We start from the raw sequence: 15950 nt of genomic DNA, 5'->3' as shown, positions 1-15950 counted from the left end.
ATGGATGGATGGATGGATGGATGGATGGATAAGTGGGTGGGCGGGTGGATGGATGGATGGATGGATGGATGGATGGATGGATGGGTGGGTGGGCGGGTGGGTGGGTGGATGGATGGATGGGCGGTTGGTGGGTGGGTGGATGGATGGATGGATGGATGGATGGATGAATGGATGGATGGATGGATGGATGGATGGATGGATGGATGGATGGATGGATGGATGGATGGATGGATGGATGGATGGATGGATGGATGGATCGGTGCGCCCCCTTTGAAACGGAGTGGTGACAATTGCCACCATGCTCAGCTTTTCTTTCTTCATTTTTATTTATTTAGAACATACTGCAGGCCTACAGTAGGCCCAAGCAGGAGGGGCGAATACATAATATATGAAAAAAAGAACAGGTTTAGCAAAATTGAAAAATGTTAAATACAAGTTGTAACACAAAATACAGCAATAAATACAAGGCTCAGATGCAAAATACAAAAAGTAAACGTAGAAATAAATGGCTCTCAAATTAAATGCAGTGAAGAAAACATAGAGTCAAAAGAATCAGCTCTGGTTAAGAGATCTGGCGGACACCTGTTCCACTCCTCAATGGTGCGTGGAAAAAATGAGTATTTAAAGGCGTTAATCCTAGCACTGTAAGGGATTAATGATTGTGTATGATGATTTCGTGTTTGGCGCGTAGTGTTAGGTTTGAGGAAGGGGTCTGCATTCATAGACAGTTTATGGTTTTTTAGTAAGAAAAGTAGTTTCAGTCTTTGAATTTTCCGCCGCAGCTGTAATGTTTCAATACCGTGAGTTCGCATGAGGGTCGTTGGTGAGTCAGTTGTTCAACTGTGTTGTCAATTCTCATTAAGATTCGCCATCTTCTTTACCTACGGTTTCCGATACAATTCTAACCTTATGCCACATCTCTGCTTTTCAGTCACCAATCCTCCAATCGCTTCTTGGTAACTTCCACTGCAGATTTATTTACATGACCATTGTTATCTTTAAACCCTAGGGCCTCAGGAAGAGTGGTAAAGAGACTGCAGCGCGACCTCCTAGGCGGCGATCGCATAACTCCGCGCCGCTCCCTGGCACTGTGTGGCTCTTTTCCAACTGCCCTTATCTAAAAACGTTGGGCTTGGCCCTAAAGCAGCATAGTGCGACTGCAGCATAGCCACAGGCTGAAGGGAGGGGGAGGGGGAACACTTCTATTGCTGCGCAACTTTGCAGCGTTTGTTTGTTGTGTTTATTTGTTCATGCTCCAAGGCTGCCGGCACGCCGCTTTATCGCGTCGTTTGTGACGCGAGACGCGCCTAGATTTATCTCGATTGATCGCATCGAGGCGGAGCCGATTCTACTTTGTGCCAGAATGTTCTAGTAACTTTCCAAGCTTTACCTCGAATGTTCGCTATCAGCTTTTAAAAAAAGAGCACGGCCGGCAGCGGCGGGGATTCTGTTCGACGACCGCCGAGCGCGCTTGTTGCTACGCCGCCTCCGAGTGATTCAGTTCTTTGCGGGCGCAAGTCAGCCCAAATAAGTTAGTTATATGGGGTTTTATGGCACATAAGCAACTATGGCTATCATGCGCCAAACACAAGGCTAGATGATGTTATGTTAAGTGTATAGAGGTTACTTTATAATAGGTTTAAAACATTGGCTTTCTTTAGAAACTTACAAACAAGTGAACACTCGACAAGTGTTTGCTCGCCTAAAAGCAATGCGGGATAAAATGGAATGTGTTCATTGTAAAATACCGTAAAAAATTTTTCCCTAAGTTCTTCGAGGTGAGAACAAGAAATTAAAATGTGATTTACTGTGAGCTCCTCACCACACATTTCACACGCAGGTTTGTCTTTTTTTAAGGCAGACAGCTGGGCTAGTTGGTGTTTAGATTGAGAGGACATAGTAGTAGCGCTTAAAAAACAAGGACGACAGGGTAGAGAAAGACAGCACTAGCGCCTGTGCTGTCTTTCTCTACCCTGTGGTCCTTGTTTTTTAAGCGCTACTACTATGTCCTGTCTTTTTTTGTTAACAAGAAGTTATGGGTGATGTGTGTGTGACCTATGTGTAACCGACATAAAATTACTTCGATAAAACGCTCTTTAAGGCGGCATGATTTCCATTCTTTTAAAATGGGCTTTATGGTATGCAGCTTGTTGTTTCCTTCATTTTCCCAAGAAGCGTGCCACTTGGCTCTTAGTTTGCTATGTACTAACTTCATGTAATCCCTATGAGGCAAATTCACATGCTTTATTGCCATGGTTCCGGTTTGTGCAGCACATATGTCGGCTCTCTCATTGTCCCTAATGCCAACGTGACTGGGAACCCAGCAGAATTTTATAACATGCCTTTGTGTTGCGACCTTTACTATATTGTGTATGATACTTCCTATCAGTGGCTCCGTGGCATTTTTGGAGTTTAATGCTGCAAGGACGCTCAGTGAATCCGTATAAATGATGCTGTTATTGATGTTTTCATTTGCTATTCTCTGTACCGCAAAACAAATGGCATAACACTCAGCGGTGAAAACTGTAGCACATGAGCACAGTCGTACTGCATTTTTATTTTTTCCTTGTATTACTGCGCTTCCTACATCAGCATGAGTTATTGACCCGTCAGTATAAAATGCAGTGTAATTTCTGTATCTTTCTTGTAGTGCTAGATATTCTTGTATTATATGGTCGTGTGGCGTACATGTTTTACTGAGGCGTGTTAGTGTGACGTCACACACTATGGGGAGAGTGTACCACGGTGGTAGCTCTTCGTGTCTTGGGGCAATATTTTTAATTTCGTTTAGTATGTTAAGAGCTTGGCATTTTTCTTCGAAGCGCAAGAGGCTTAATCGCGTGAGGAATGTTGTTGATGAGTATTCGGGATTGGCATTTCGTCACAATTGGGTAACAGAGATGTTTGAACTGAGAAAGGATTTTGAGGATGTATGTACAAGTTAGTGCAGTTTTTCGATCTTCTATGGCAGGTTCATTCGCTTCCACATACAGAATTGCTATTGGTGAAGTTCTGTAAGCACCGGAAGACAACCTTAAACCAAGATTGTGGATAGGATCCAGTCGTTTTATGTAGGATGGTCTTGCTGAGTCATATACTATGGACCCATAGTCTAACTTAGAGCGAACCAGAGAACGATATATATGTAACAGGCATGCCCTATCAGACCCCCAGCGTTTTCTTGATAGTAGTTTCAGTATACTGAGGGCCTGGGAACCTTTTTTCTTTATGCTATTTATATGTGGCAAGAAAGTGAGCTTTTTAACGAAAGTTACTCCTAGAAATTTATGCTCTTGTTTGACAGGTAATGGGGTCTGGTTTAGATATAGTGTGGGGTCGGCCTGTAGGCCTCGTCTCAAAGAGAACAGAACAGCTACTGTTTTCTGAGGAGAAAATCTAAATCCGTTTCTATCTGCCCAGGTAGCCAGTTTATTTATTCTTATTTGTATCTGTCGCTCACAAGTAGGTATGCTGGAAGACGTGCATGCTATTTCGAGGTCATCTTTGTAAACTGAGTACATTATGGATTTTGGGATTACTTTTCCTATGGAGTTCATTTTGATGATGAATAAGGTCGTGCTGAGGATGCACCCCTGGGGTACGCCTGTTTCTTGTATAAAAGTGTTCGAGAAGGTTGCGCCTAGGCGGACTCGGAACGTGCGGTTGGTTAGGAAGTCGTTCAAACAGCTCAGCATCCTGCCACGGATACCTAGGTCCGCTAGGTCACGGAGGATACCGAACCTCCACGTGGTATCGTAAGCCTTCTCCAGGTCGAAGAAGACCCCGATACAGTGCTGCTTGTGGATGAACGCTTCCCGGACTGTGTTCTCAAAGCGAACAAGGTGATCGGTTGTGGAACATGTCTTTTTAAACCCGCATTGGTGTATATCTAAATGTTGCCGGGACTGAAGTATGAAGGTTAGTCTGATGTTTAGAATGCTTTCGAATGATTTTGCTATACAGCTGGTGAGTGCTATTGGCCTGTAACTGGTGGGACTAGTTGGTGGTTTGCCAAGTTTTAGAAAAGGTACTATGATTGCTTCTCTCCATGCTTGGGGGATTTCTCCACTCACCCATATTTTATTGAAAAATTTTAGGAGAGTCTCTATGGCAGTCTCAGAGAGGTGAGCAAGCATGGCATAATGTATATTGTCTGGGCCTGGTGCTGTCTTTTTACCGTATGTTAGTACTGCGTTTAGTTCCCGCATATTAATCAGCTGATTGTAGTCTTCATGTATGCATGTTCTGAAGGGAAGTTTGTTTTTATACTATTGTTTTGTGCTTTTGAAAGGAGTGTGTGTAGTTGGATGAGCTTGAAACTGTAGAAAAATGCTCACCCAATATGTTGGCCTGCTCTTCTAATGTTGTTTGTGTACCGGGCGTTGTTAGCATTGGAAATGTGAAAGGAGTAAAATTTCCAGTTAATTTCCGCACCTGCTTCCACATTTTTTTTATGTTATTGAGCTGTTTATCGAGGATATGTACAGTTGCCATGATGCCCTTTCTGCGTTGCGTCTGATGTATCGTGCTTTTGCTCTTGCCTTTTTAAGGTTTATGAGATTCTCATGTGTTGGATATCTCCGAAAATTGCCCCAGGCTTTGTTTTGTTTCTTTTTTGCATCTTCACATTCTTTTGTGTGCCAGTATTTGTGATTTTGTTTTACTATTCAAGAGGATTGAGGAATAGCTAAATGTGCGGCAGCTAAGATACAATTTGTGAAGTTTTCATTGATCTCATTGATGTCAGTATTTTCTAAAACTCTTTTCTCTAATGTGGCTTTTGCACTAAAAAGTTGCCAGTCAGCTAAATGTAGCTTCCAACACCGTAGTTTTGTGGGAACGACTGTTGGCGATGATGAGAGACTTATTACAACAGGGAGACGATCACTTCGATATGGATTGTCTGAAACACTCCAGTTAAAATCGTTAAATACAGACGGTGAACTAAAAGACAAATCTAAAACACTCATTTTCCCCGAGGTTGGGGAGCAGTATGTGGGTTTATTAGAGTTGAGTCAACAGACGACATTGCATAAAATAAAATCCTTTACGAGATGGCCTCTAGCGTCAGTTTTGTCGCTTCCCCAAAAACATAAGTGTGCATTAAAATCTCCAACTACCAGGTATGGCTCTGGTAGCTGCTCTAAAAGATCCTCTAAGTCATGTAGTGTTAAATTAAAGTGCGGATCGATATATAGTGAGCACACTGTGATGGTTTTATGGGCAACCTGAGTGGCTGCGGCAGCTTCGAGTCTTGTTTTTAGTTTAAGCTCTCGAGCCGGAGTACCGTTTTCCACTATGATGGCTACGCCTCCCGACAGCCGGCTCGCCTGTTCCCGATAGCGGCGAAAAACATTGTAATTCTTAAGAAAGTTATATTTTTGGGGACCTAAATTTGTTTCTTGTAGACATAAGGCGACAGGAGCGTGTGCTCCTAGTATGTCGTTTATGTCCCTGTAATTGTTTAAAAGTCCTCTACAGTTCCCTTGTATTATGAAAGCCATCTTAATTTTGTGTTTCTATAGGGTGAAAAGGTAGATCAAGTTGTTGATGGCCCCTGACTCGGGGCCTGTCTTTTTTTGACCGATCCAGAGAGCTCCGCCAACCGTCCGACGTGGACGGCGCGGGGCTGCCCGGGGTCGTGTCCATCGCCTCTGCGGAGGCGCTGGACGACCGTGCAGAAGGCACGTTCACGTTCGAGTTTGACCTCGGCCTGTGGAAAGAGGTCTTGAGGCCCGCCGACCCGGGGGTCTGCGCAGCCTGACTTGGAGTTGGCAGAGTAGCGTTAGCTGCTCTGCCTTGGGGCGCGGATGGCACCGCCACAGGCTCACTGCGTGTGACCTGGACGAGTGCCGAAGCCTGGTGTGGTGCGCCGCGCCCACGCACCACATCGGCGAAGTTTTGTTTTGTTGTGAAGGAGAATGAGTTCGTGAGTGCAAAACGCCTTCTCGCTTCTTTAAATGAAATGTTTTCCTTTGTCTTTATGGTGATTATCTCCTTTTCTTTTTTCCAGGACGGACACGTCCTGGAGTATGCTGCATGGTCTCCTTCACAGTTTGCGCAGTGCGGGGCTGCGTCACATTGATCAGAATGATCCTTCGAGGCGCACTTCGCGCACGTTTTCCGACCGCGGCAACTTTGTGAGCCGTGGCCGAACCTCTGGCAGTTGAAACGTCGGCGAGGGTTGGGAATGTATGGTCTTACATTAACTTTCAGATATCGTACTTCGACTGTGTCGGGCAGTGTGCTAGTGTTGAACGTCAGGATCATATGTTTTGTGTCTATTTCCTTATTATCCTTCCGGATCTTGATTCTGTGAATATCTATCACGTCTTGGTCACTCAGACCTTCGAACGTCTCTTTTTCAGTGATGTGGACAAAGTCATTTTCGGATATAACGCCTCGGACGGTGTTCAGATATCGGTGTGACGTCACGGAGACAGGGATATCCCCAACAGATACAATGTTTACAAGTTTTGAGTGTTGGACGTTGTCACACAGTTCGAGCAGTAAGTCACCGCTGGCCATTTTAGATACCTTGTAGCCAATGCCCAAGGCTTCTGTCAAACAATTTGACACTAGGAAGGGGGACAGGATTCTATGTTGCTTATCTTGTACTTCACTATGGATCGCATGGCACTTAGGAAAACTGACTTTTTTTTTTTGACAAAACTCTTCTGCTTCGTTCCGCCCTCTCTTGAGAGAGCGAACTGGTTTGGAAAGAGGGGGAGCCATAAAAATTCTAGTTTTTCGGTCATGGTGCCAGCCACCCACCATGGAGCCCAACAAGGGGACGGGACAGGAACTTGCGAGCAAGTCCTGCCCACGCCAGCTGTACACCTTAACTATAACCTAATATGACTCAACTCAGGGTAGTTCGTCACACACGGTTAACCCTCGCCGCCAGGAAAAAGAGGAAAAAACGAAGAAAAGAGGAGGAGACAGGAGAGTTGTAAGAAAGAGATAGGAAAGCGAAAGATAGAGGGGAGTATAGGAAAAGGCGACTGCCGATTTCCCCCGCTCGGGTCAGGCCGGAGGTGCCGTCTACAGGAAGCTGGGGCCAAAGTGGTGTGTTGCCTCTGCCGAGGGGCCTTAAAGGTCCAAACGCTCGGCATCGGCTCAACCACCAGGATCCCCTTTTCCCCGGACACGGCGATGCCACGCACGGCTAAGCGCGGATGCTCGGGTCCGTGGTGACGCATTGTTCACTATCATCCCCCTGCGGGGATGTCCCTGCGGATGCTCGGGTTAACCCCGTGGTGTCACCACTCACCAACGTCTGCATGCTGCAGACGCCCCCCTGTGGGGAGTCAGCCCAAATAAAGAGTTTCATTTCGAAGACATTCTCGCCGGTTTCCCCTTCGCCGAACTGCAGTCATCACTACGTGACAATATAAAGTAATTAGAGCTACAACTGTAGCTTTAATTTCTTTATACAAATGAAATGCTATGCATCCTGATGAAAATTTTTGGGCGCGAAAAAACAAAAGACAGCGAAGAAACCACAGGACAAGCGCCTTATGCTATACATATGTTGATGCAATGCATCAACAGAAACATTTATTTAAAACTTTTTTGATGAAAGAGGTTGATGAAAACATTATGACAAATTTTGTATTTTTTGTAAAACTCTTGTCCCACCCTCTGTTCATGGGCGTGTGATGCACTGACAGCGCGACTTTACAGACCATGTTTCGGTTTCCGGCCACATTACGAAGCGATCTCTTATCGCGAGCTGTCCGCAACGGCGCTTCTGGGAAAAAGCATCCATTTACCCCGGCGGTCACAAAATTCCCCTTTTGCGAAGGCTTTTTCGTCCTTGCTCGTCGCTTCTCTGTAACCGTTTGGTAAGATTTGCAAATCACTGCACCGCTGCAGCAGTTTTTTTTTTGTTCTGTCGTTTTCTTCGGCGGGCGGCTAGTGAGAAGCCTTTTTCCATCGTTCTATCACGATTCGCGCTATCCATTTGAAGCGTTCAGGGCTTCATTTCAAGGTGAGCTTGCGGGATGTGAATAAACAAGGCCATAACTAAAGGAATAAACAAGCACATAACTAAGAGGAACTCAAGCACATTTGACTGTCAAATGTTGGCGCTCGTTGAAAAGCAACAACCTTCAAAAGACAGGGGCTCGAAAGTGCTCATTCTACAAAAATACCGGTTTTTAATTCGCGCCACAAAAAAAAAAAACGCTTGCGTGACGTCAATCAAGGTCACGCACACGTGAGTATGCCACCTGCCCCCGCATCCGGGGACGTTGGGGTGCCTATGAGCCGCCATTTTTGGGGCCAATGGGCGTCTATGGAGCTTTGCTACCAGGGTACATATACCTTGGCTGGCGTAGCAAGGAGGACAGAGAGGAAAGACGGATAACCACGCCCTGGGGTTAGGCAGGTGGGTCGGGGTGAAAGACGGAGGAAAGCAGTGCCGTGGCTTGCCGAAGCTCAGGCTGCTCGCTCGTCGCGGGGGCAAGGGAGACGGAGAGGCTAGCGCGGTGCTTAAACGAGGCGAAGAGGACCGCTGGACAAGGCGGTGGAGCGTATCCCGCAAGAACAGCCGCAGGACATGCATGTATGAGGCTTGAGAATGTCGCAGTGAGTCAGCTGTGGAATTGATGCCGCGTTGACGAGGCGCGAAGAGCAGGAGAGCACGACGGATGTTTGCGAAAAATATGCGCCATGGGATGCTCGCAGACTCGCCATGCAATCTCAAGCGGATATTCTCTCTCCCTGCGGGAAGGTCGAAACAGCGCTGATATCCGAGCTGAACGTGGAAGGCCGCACAGCTAGCTGTAGGCGAAGCGAAGTAGACAAACTTGGGTGAAGGCGAAAATGAAGGCCAACTAGCTATGTATACGTCATGTTGGCTCGTCGCTGATGAGACAGATGAGCTGAGATGATTACACAGATGAGAATACCCCAAGAGGCACAAACTGCACGCCATTAGCAGCATGTATACCCGCTCCGCATTGCCACAGCGCTGTTCGAGCTTTTCTCGAACCATCGCGGAATAAAGCATCTTACTGTAGTAAGTATCTAAAAACTCAGCTTTTGAATTTTACTCGGAATAAGAACACGTCTAAGTTGGCCTAGTGTCCCTTCCAGTTAAGAACCCAAATTTTAAGTTCGAAATTATGCCGATTCAAAACTGATCGCAGGTTTCCTTTTCTCTTGTGTCTGTAAGCGCAGAGGCACTGCGAATAATGTTGCCTCATCCTTCTCCGGAAATCTTAAACGTAGTTTTTCAAGATGTCCAGGGCTGACTTCCTGAAACTTCTTGCGCATCCTCCAGGTTAAGCAAAAAAAAACTAAACTGCTCTAGGAAGGCGAAATGATATCAGTTATGTAGCAAAATTATGATCGCAGTCTAATGCAACCACTTCCACTTACTGGTTGTCCAAGGCGCCGCCTCATCGTCCACTTGATCTTCAAGAGGCTGACATCTTCGATGGTGTCGTTCTTGGCTAGGAGCTTGAAGAATGACTTCGCATCCATGGCATCTAAATGGAAGCCTTCGACGCTAAGCGTTTTCACCGTTGTGTTTGCCATTAGCGCCTCGAACACTAAGTTGGCCTTGCGGCGATGATAGCGATTGCGACACACCACGGTTAGCTCGGCTGGAGCCCATGATTTGGCCAGAGTCTGCCTGAAGGTTCCGCCGTATTTTTGAACGGAAAACGAGGCGTCCACAATTAGCGTGGAGAGGCTGGCATGGCTGATGAGAGCGCGCATAACCACTCCCGGAAAATCGATAGTGTGCACTGCAAGGGATTTCTGTAAAAAATAGAAATACTTATAGGCAACAGTTTGCGGCAGTTGCAGTTAACTTGCGAAACAGGCAACGATGTTGGAGAGGAACTGTGATTTGCCCCTCCACGTAGTTAACTGACCCTATGAAAAAGTAAAATACATTCGTACTTTGTACGTTTGCCTATTTGAAGAGTGTGAAACAGTACTTTGAGATATGCAGGACCAAGCAACCGCTGCTCTAAATATTGTCTCCACCGAAGCACCACACATTTCAGGGTGTATGACGATCAACCCACGGCTACACTGCAGTAGCGCTAGCGTATTCGCAAATAATTTACTATCTGTCCTACACTGCAGTTGCAAAAACCTAGGAGGCAAAGCAGAACGCACTCGTTCATCAAAGAACGAAGATTGCAATAGCTGTCCACAGCGCAGTGTCTACTCACTTGGTTGCGTCGACGACCTCGTGCCGCGCTCTTCGGGATATCCCTCTCCTGCACAGAGGCGCCCAGTAAAGCAGGGTCAAAACTTTACCTCAGAAATGGACACCGCCATCTGTCAGCAGCCAGTGGCAGGTGGCAATCTTCCCACCGGGCCGCGAACTTAGTATATTACCTATACGAACTTGGTACACAACTTCGGATACAGCGAACCTCAGTATGCCATTTCGGATATAACAACCTTTCGTATGTTAACCTCGGATACAACAAACTTTAGTGTTCACCTCGAATATAGCGAACATCAGTAAGCCGCCTCTGATATAATGGACTTGCGTGTGCTCACCCTAGCATACAATGAACTTTGGCGTGTTATTCGGATATAACCAGCTTTCTTGCATGGACCTAGGATGTAAGGAATTTATTTCGTTGACGTCGGTTATAACGAACCGGAATGTAATACCTCGAAAATAACGAGCTTTAGTGCGTCGCTCTCCGATATAATGAATGTTTTGCTGCTAATTCACTCGAACGATCGGCCGGGGATCGCCTAAGAGTTTCTTTTCTTTTTTATTGCAAGAGCTCAGCCATAGCCCGCACTCTACATAGAACAGTCCATTCGTCCGAGCCTTAGTCGGGGGCATTGAAACATCTCACTGTGCCCGATTATGCGTAATATGTCCATTATTCACAACAGCCCACGAAACACGGATAAAAGGGGGATAATCGACCACACAAGTGGTCCCCCTTTTGCCCGCGTTTCGTGCGCTGTTGTGAATAATGAATAAGTACCAACTCACCCAATTTCCTTCACTCGTAAATCCCTCACGCACCGAAGCGTCATCGACAGCAGCTGACTAAACACCCTTAAAAGTCAGTTCTAAACATATGCTGCACAGACGCCGCCCAAGACACCGTGATATTGTTTAGGACGTGGCCACCCTAAAAAATACGAAGGCGTGTCACAAACCACATACATGCGCTACACGCTGACATCAGCACGCAGAACGTGGCGGAACTCCTGGTCATCACAGATCACGCCGCCTACCTGTCTATTTAAGGAGGTGCAACCTTTTCTGGCCAGAAAACATTTGTCCACTGACACAAAGTAGTAGTCTACTTTGTTCTGCTCGTGTATAAATTACACAAACACGAAAGCCATCAAATACCTCCTTGGGCTGTGAAGCTTGTTGCGAAGTATCGAAGTCGAAGCATTACAAAACATCTCCACGTACGTGGCTCCCCGATAACTACATCTTACTCCGGAAAAAAGTGTTGCCATGGCATTCATGGAAAAAAAAAAGACCAAATATCCGCTCCTTCTTGGTGAGAAGCTGCTACCCTACGTACGGACCCAACGATTCCTCGGCATTGTCATCGACCGAAACCTTCTTTACTCCGTGCGAATAAAGCAGCAGCATAACAAATCTTCCAGTTCATGACAGGAACACGTTGGGGCTGCCGTTGCCGCTCTAGGTTCTCCTTAATGACGCATATGTTGGCGGTCTTTTGCGCTATAGTTTACCGATTTTGCAGAAAATGTCACCAACAAATATGAGTACGCTGGAGGCAGCGCGAAACACCTTCCTGCGGATCTCTATTGGCCTCTCCAACAGTTCCTCCACTTCGAGAACAGTTGCGGAAGCATAACGTTTACCGCTGGAAGTCATTGTCGCACAGGTAACGATTCTAGCCCATCTACGTCATGTACTTCTAGGGAATAAACGTTTATTTCCTGCGCCGAGTCCATATAACCCCCAGCAATTGCGGCTTTGTTCGAGCTGTGCAGCTATTGCATCTTCCTGCGATAAGTCAGCTACGGAATCTACTGGTTCCAGCTTTTTCCCCTTGGACACTCTCACCTCTTGAAATAAAACAGTTCATACCAGGTTTCACTGCGAAGAGCGGCATGCCGCAAGCTGCGCTGCTACAAGTTGCTCTGAACTACTTAGCTGAGCAGTATTCGCAAGACACCCACACATCTTCACTGACGGCTCAACTTGTCGCGACTCATCATGAATATTTATGTGCCCTCATCAGGCCAAATGCTTTCATGGCGACTACATCGTCGGACTTCCTCCACCATAGCAGATCTGTACGGAATAAAAGAAGCTGTCTCCTACATCCTGCGCCATAACCCAGGACGCTGGGTAATCTTCACGGACTAGCAAGGAGCGCCACAAACCTTGTGCAACCTACTGAAGAGAACTAATCACCAGCCAATTTCTCGTGACATTGGATACCTACACCACTTGGCTGTTGCTAAAGGCCACTGTATAATTTTTTCAATGGATTCCAGCTCACTGCGGCATCCTGGCCAAAGAGAGAGCAGACGAAGCAGCGCGCAAAGGTCTACAGCACCGTAACTACAAGCGCATCTTCTTCACAAAACAAGATGCGTTTAAACTCGCCAAACGATAGACACAGGATGAAAAGAATCGGCTCTGGAACTCGCCAAGTAATCATTACCCCTTTCAACATCGCATCGACCCACTGCTCACATCAAGACTACCACTGGTGCTTCCGCGTCATCAAGAAGCAATTTTTAATCGCTTTTGTATTAAGATTGCGTTTACGAACAGTCTACGATACCGTTTCAAGCAAGCAGACAGTATGTATGGTGACAACTGCGGCCCAGTTGAGACTGTCTTTCATATTATTTTCGAATGCCCAGCGTACACCAACCAACGTCCGCACTATGAACAACGCATGCAGTCCGTCACCCAAGTGCCACTCACTGTGGACTCTATATGTCCTTTAGGCTGTTGAAGACAGCAGCGACGTGCAATGACATTCTTATTTGTCTGTTTGGACGCTGTTGGTATTTTAGACAGAGCCTAAATTGCCCGAAAGCTTTATCACCCCGCTGTATATGCACAGAACCTGACTTCGGTCTCATCGAGAAAAGCCGTCATGCACTGAACTATTGCGTTGGAACTATCTTAAATGAATATGTTTGCGGTATTTTTTCTACTTTAAAAATGAATGTGTGCAGCGTGAGGAACTAGAGACCGCCAAGAACTGTTCTGCTAGCATATCTGCTTGTTCATCAATACTTGTTTGTGTTCCTGGGGCAGTGAGAAAAGTGTGTGTGAAGGCGGAGTAGCTACCATTCAGTTTACGCGTTTGCTCCACATATTCTTCGATGTGGTTGAACTGCTCATACAGTTTTGCCGTGAAGGTTTCTCAGAGCACCTACGGCTATGGCAGGCTGTGGCTCTTTCCTTTTTAAAACCCTATAAATTTCATATGTTGGGCACCTACAGAAAATGCGCCATGCTTTTCTTTGTTTTTTTTCGGTTCTCGACATTCTTGTGTATACCTAACTTCATGATTCTGTCGCACCTCTCCTGAGGATTCAGGAATTGACAGCCGTGTGGCAGTGATCATACAAGTCGTGAACATTTAATTCAGTTCGTCTATACCCCGATCATCTGAAAAAAAAAAATTCTCCAGACTCGCTTTTGCTCGCAAAAGCGACCAGTCGCTAAATGCAACTTCCAACGGCGAGGTTTTGGTCGGGATAATTGATGGTGAGGATGAAAGGCTCACACTCACAGGCAAATGATCGCTTCCATACGGGCGAATCTAGACCATCCCACTTAATATCGTTGAATACAGGCGGCGAACTAAAAGATATATCCGAGCAGCTTATCAAGGCAGAAGCCTTTAATGCCTCATCGTTGTAAGCAGGAGCTGTCGACAGAAATGTCACGCTTTCCAATTGGACGAAACGGTCGTGACGTCACAGTGCGCGAGTTTTAAACGGGGCCAATTGTACTATGGCTACTAACCATGCAACCAATTAAAGGGATCGTATAGTGATGCTCGAATTAAGTTCCACTGGGTTTAGTTAATTGCTTTCTTAACGAATTAGTCTAATTAACCTTTCTAGACAGAGCAGATAAATAAATAAAACCGAGTAAGAAATTGGCCGAGCTTGGGAATCGAACCCCGGTCTCCGGAGTGCGAGACGTGCACGTTACCACTCCGCCATGCCAGTTTTTCTTTTCTTCAACATGGTATTTATTACAGTGATGTAATGTTCTATGTACATAAACTATATACAAGCCATTATGAAAACAGTGGTAAACAATACATATTCAAAAGACCATGCACTAGAAAAGGGGCAATGCAGAGCACATCACTAATAGTGAGTGCCACTCCGGTTCGTACTCAGTCTGGGCATACACGTCTCTTAGATGAACAACCATTCGACTGAAGTGATCCTTTGTAGACACAACAGGTTCACAGTGTCTGTCCATCATGCGGGTTTTCCAGAGGCTGTGCAGTGCAATCAGAAAGAACATGTCCAGGGGTTCATCAACAAATGGCAGCGCAGTGAGATAGCGAACAGAATGTGGAGTCAGATGAATTCTTTTTTTTAAATGTGCGTTGCAGGATATCCCAGAGGAGTACTGTATCTTTGCAACTGATGAAACAATGCTCAATTGTCTCTGGTTCATCACAATTGCGGCAATTAACGGTAGACACAAAAATGCCCTTTTTATCTAACCATGTTCTAACGGGCAACGTACCGGTGTGTAACTTAAAGAAAAAGGTCTTTGTACACGGCGAGACTGGCATCTTACGTACTCTTTTGTGTACGTCATGGCCCGGCAAACCAAAATACAGAGAGCGGTACATGGGCGGAGGGAAGAGCATACTAATCAAATCCTTATACAACTTTTTCCTCGACACTAAAAAAAGGAACTCAGGAGAAAAACGAACAAGTAGGAAACGGACAGAAAAATACACCTCTTGCATTATGCCCCACAAACACGGACGGTCACAAACATTGGAAGACACAATGAGGTTGGGTAAAACATGAACTAAATCGATGGTTTGGAATGAACAAAAGCGCATCTGGTGAATACGGTGTCTTCGTTCATTCCAATCTTCCTCCCTTCCCGTTACGGCGAGGTTTAGTTGTCCACCGAGATATGAGAGACAGATACATTTCCTTTCCTCAAAAACCAATTTACCAACGAGCAAGGCGTCTTTGTCCGCGTTTCAGATTGGTCCAAATTGTCGTGACGTCACCGTGCGCGAATTTTGACGGGTGTCCACCGAAATATGTGAGACAGGTACTGCGCAACTTCCTTTCCTCAAATACAATTTTCGACTAGTGTCTACTGAGATATGTGAGACAGTTAATGCGTAATTTCCGTTCCTCAAATACAATTTTCATTTTCTTCATTACGGCCCCTCTTTCTTCTTTCACTCACACTTCCTCCCTTCCTGTACGGTGCGGCTCAGGTGTCCACCGAGATGACAGAGAATAACAGCCCCATTTCCTTTCATCAAAAAGCGTTGCGTTCAAAGGGCAACGCATCGCGCCGAACGGGTGGTGGCGTTCCTTGGACTCCGTGGCAGCGCACAACACGCTGTCGCGTTCGACTCCTAAAGGCGAAGATTAAAGGGATGCTGAAAGGTTTCCCCGAAAAATTGAGTGGAGAGATGCACTTTACAGTTTTCCACCCTCGGAATTCGAATTTGTCGTCGAAATTAGGCAAAGGAAAGCGCAAACCTATTTTATTTTGGCGAGAAGTGCAGCAGCAGCCTCGGGCGAGCTCGCGCGCCTCGTTGCCGCCTGTGATTGGTTGGCCGCCTCGTGACGTCAACAATGGCGCTGGCTCGGTCGGCTCGGCCGCCGCCGCTGCACATGAAACGCGGCGCTCGGCGGTTCGAGGTTGTTATCTTGCTTATACGACGATGGAACACATCGAAGATTACCCGGAGTATCTTGGCGTCATCCCCTACATG

The 15950-nt window shown here is 46.2% G+C and overlaps 1 protein-coding gene across 1 annotated transcript in view; it reads right to left on the bottom strand.

Moving 5' to 3' along the window:
• LOC149367775 (uncharacterized) overlaps positions 1 to 15950 on the bottom strand; it is a 123270-nt gene that overhangs the window by 79771 nt on the left and 27549 nt on the right. Inside the window, exons 3-4 of the mRNA XM_089567414.1 lie at positions 10194 to 10241; positions 9388 to 9771 (exon numbers count right to left, since the gene is read on the bottom strand). Of these exons, the coding sequence (XP_089423540.1) occupies positions 9388 to 9771; positions 10194 to 10241 (432 nt within the window). The remainder of the gene's footprint in view (positions 1 to 9387; positions 9772 to 10193; positions 10242 to 15950) is intronic.

Source organism: Amblyomma mixtum, chromosome 1, assembly GCF_055824585.1.
Source record: "Amblyomma mixtum isolate Tamu chromosome 1, ASM5582458v1, whole genome shotgun sequence".
Lineage (NCBI taxonomy): Eukaryota > Metazoa > Arthropoda > Arachnida > Ixodida > Ixodidae > Amblyomma > Amblyomma mixtum.
Note: the sequence above shows the minus strand (reverse complement) of the source record. Positions and strands in the feature narration are given on the sequence as shown.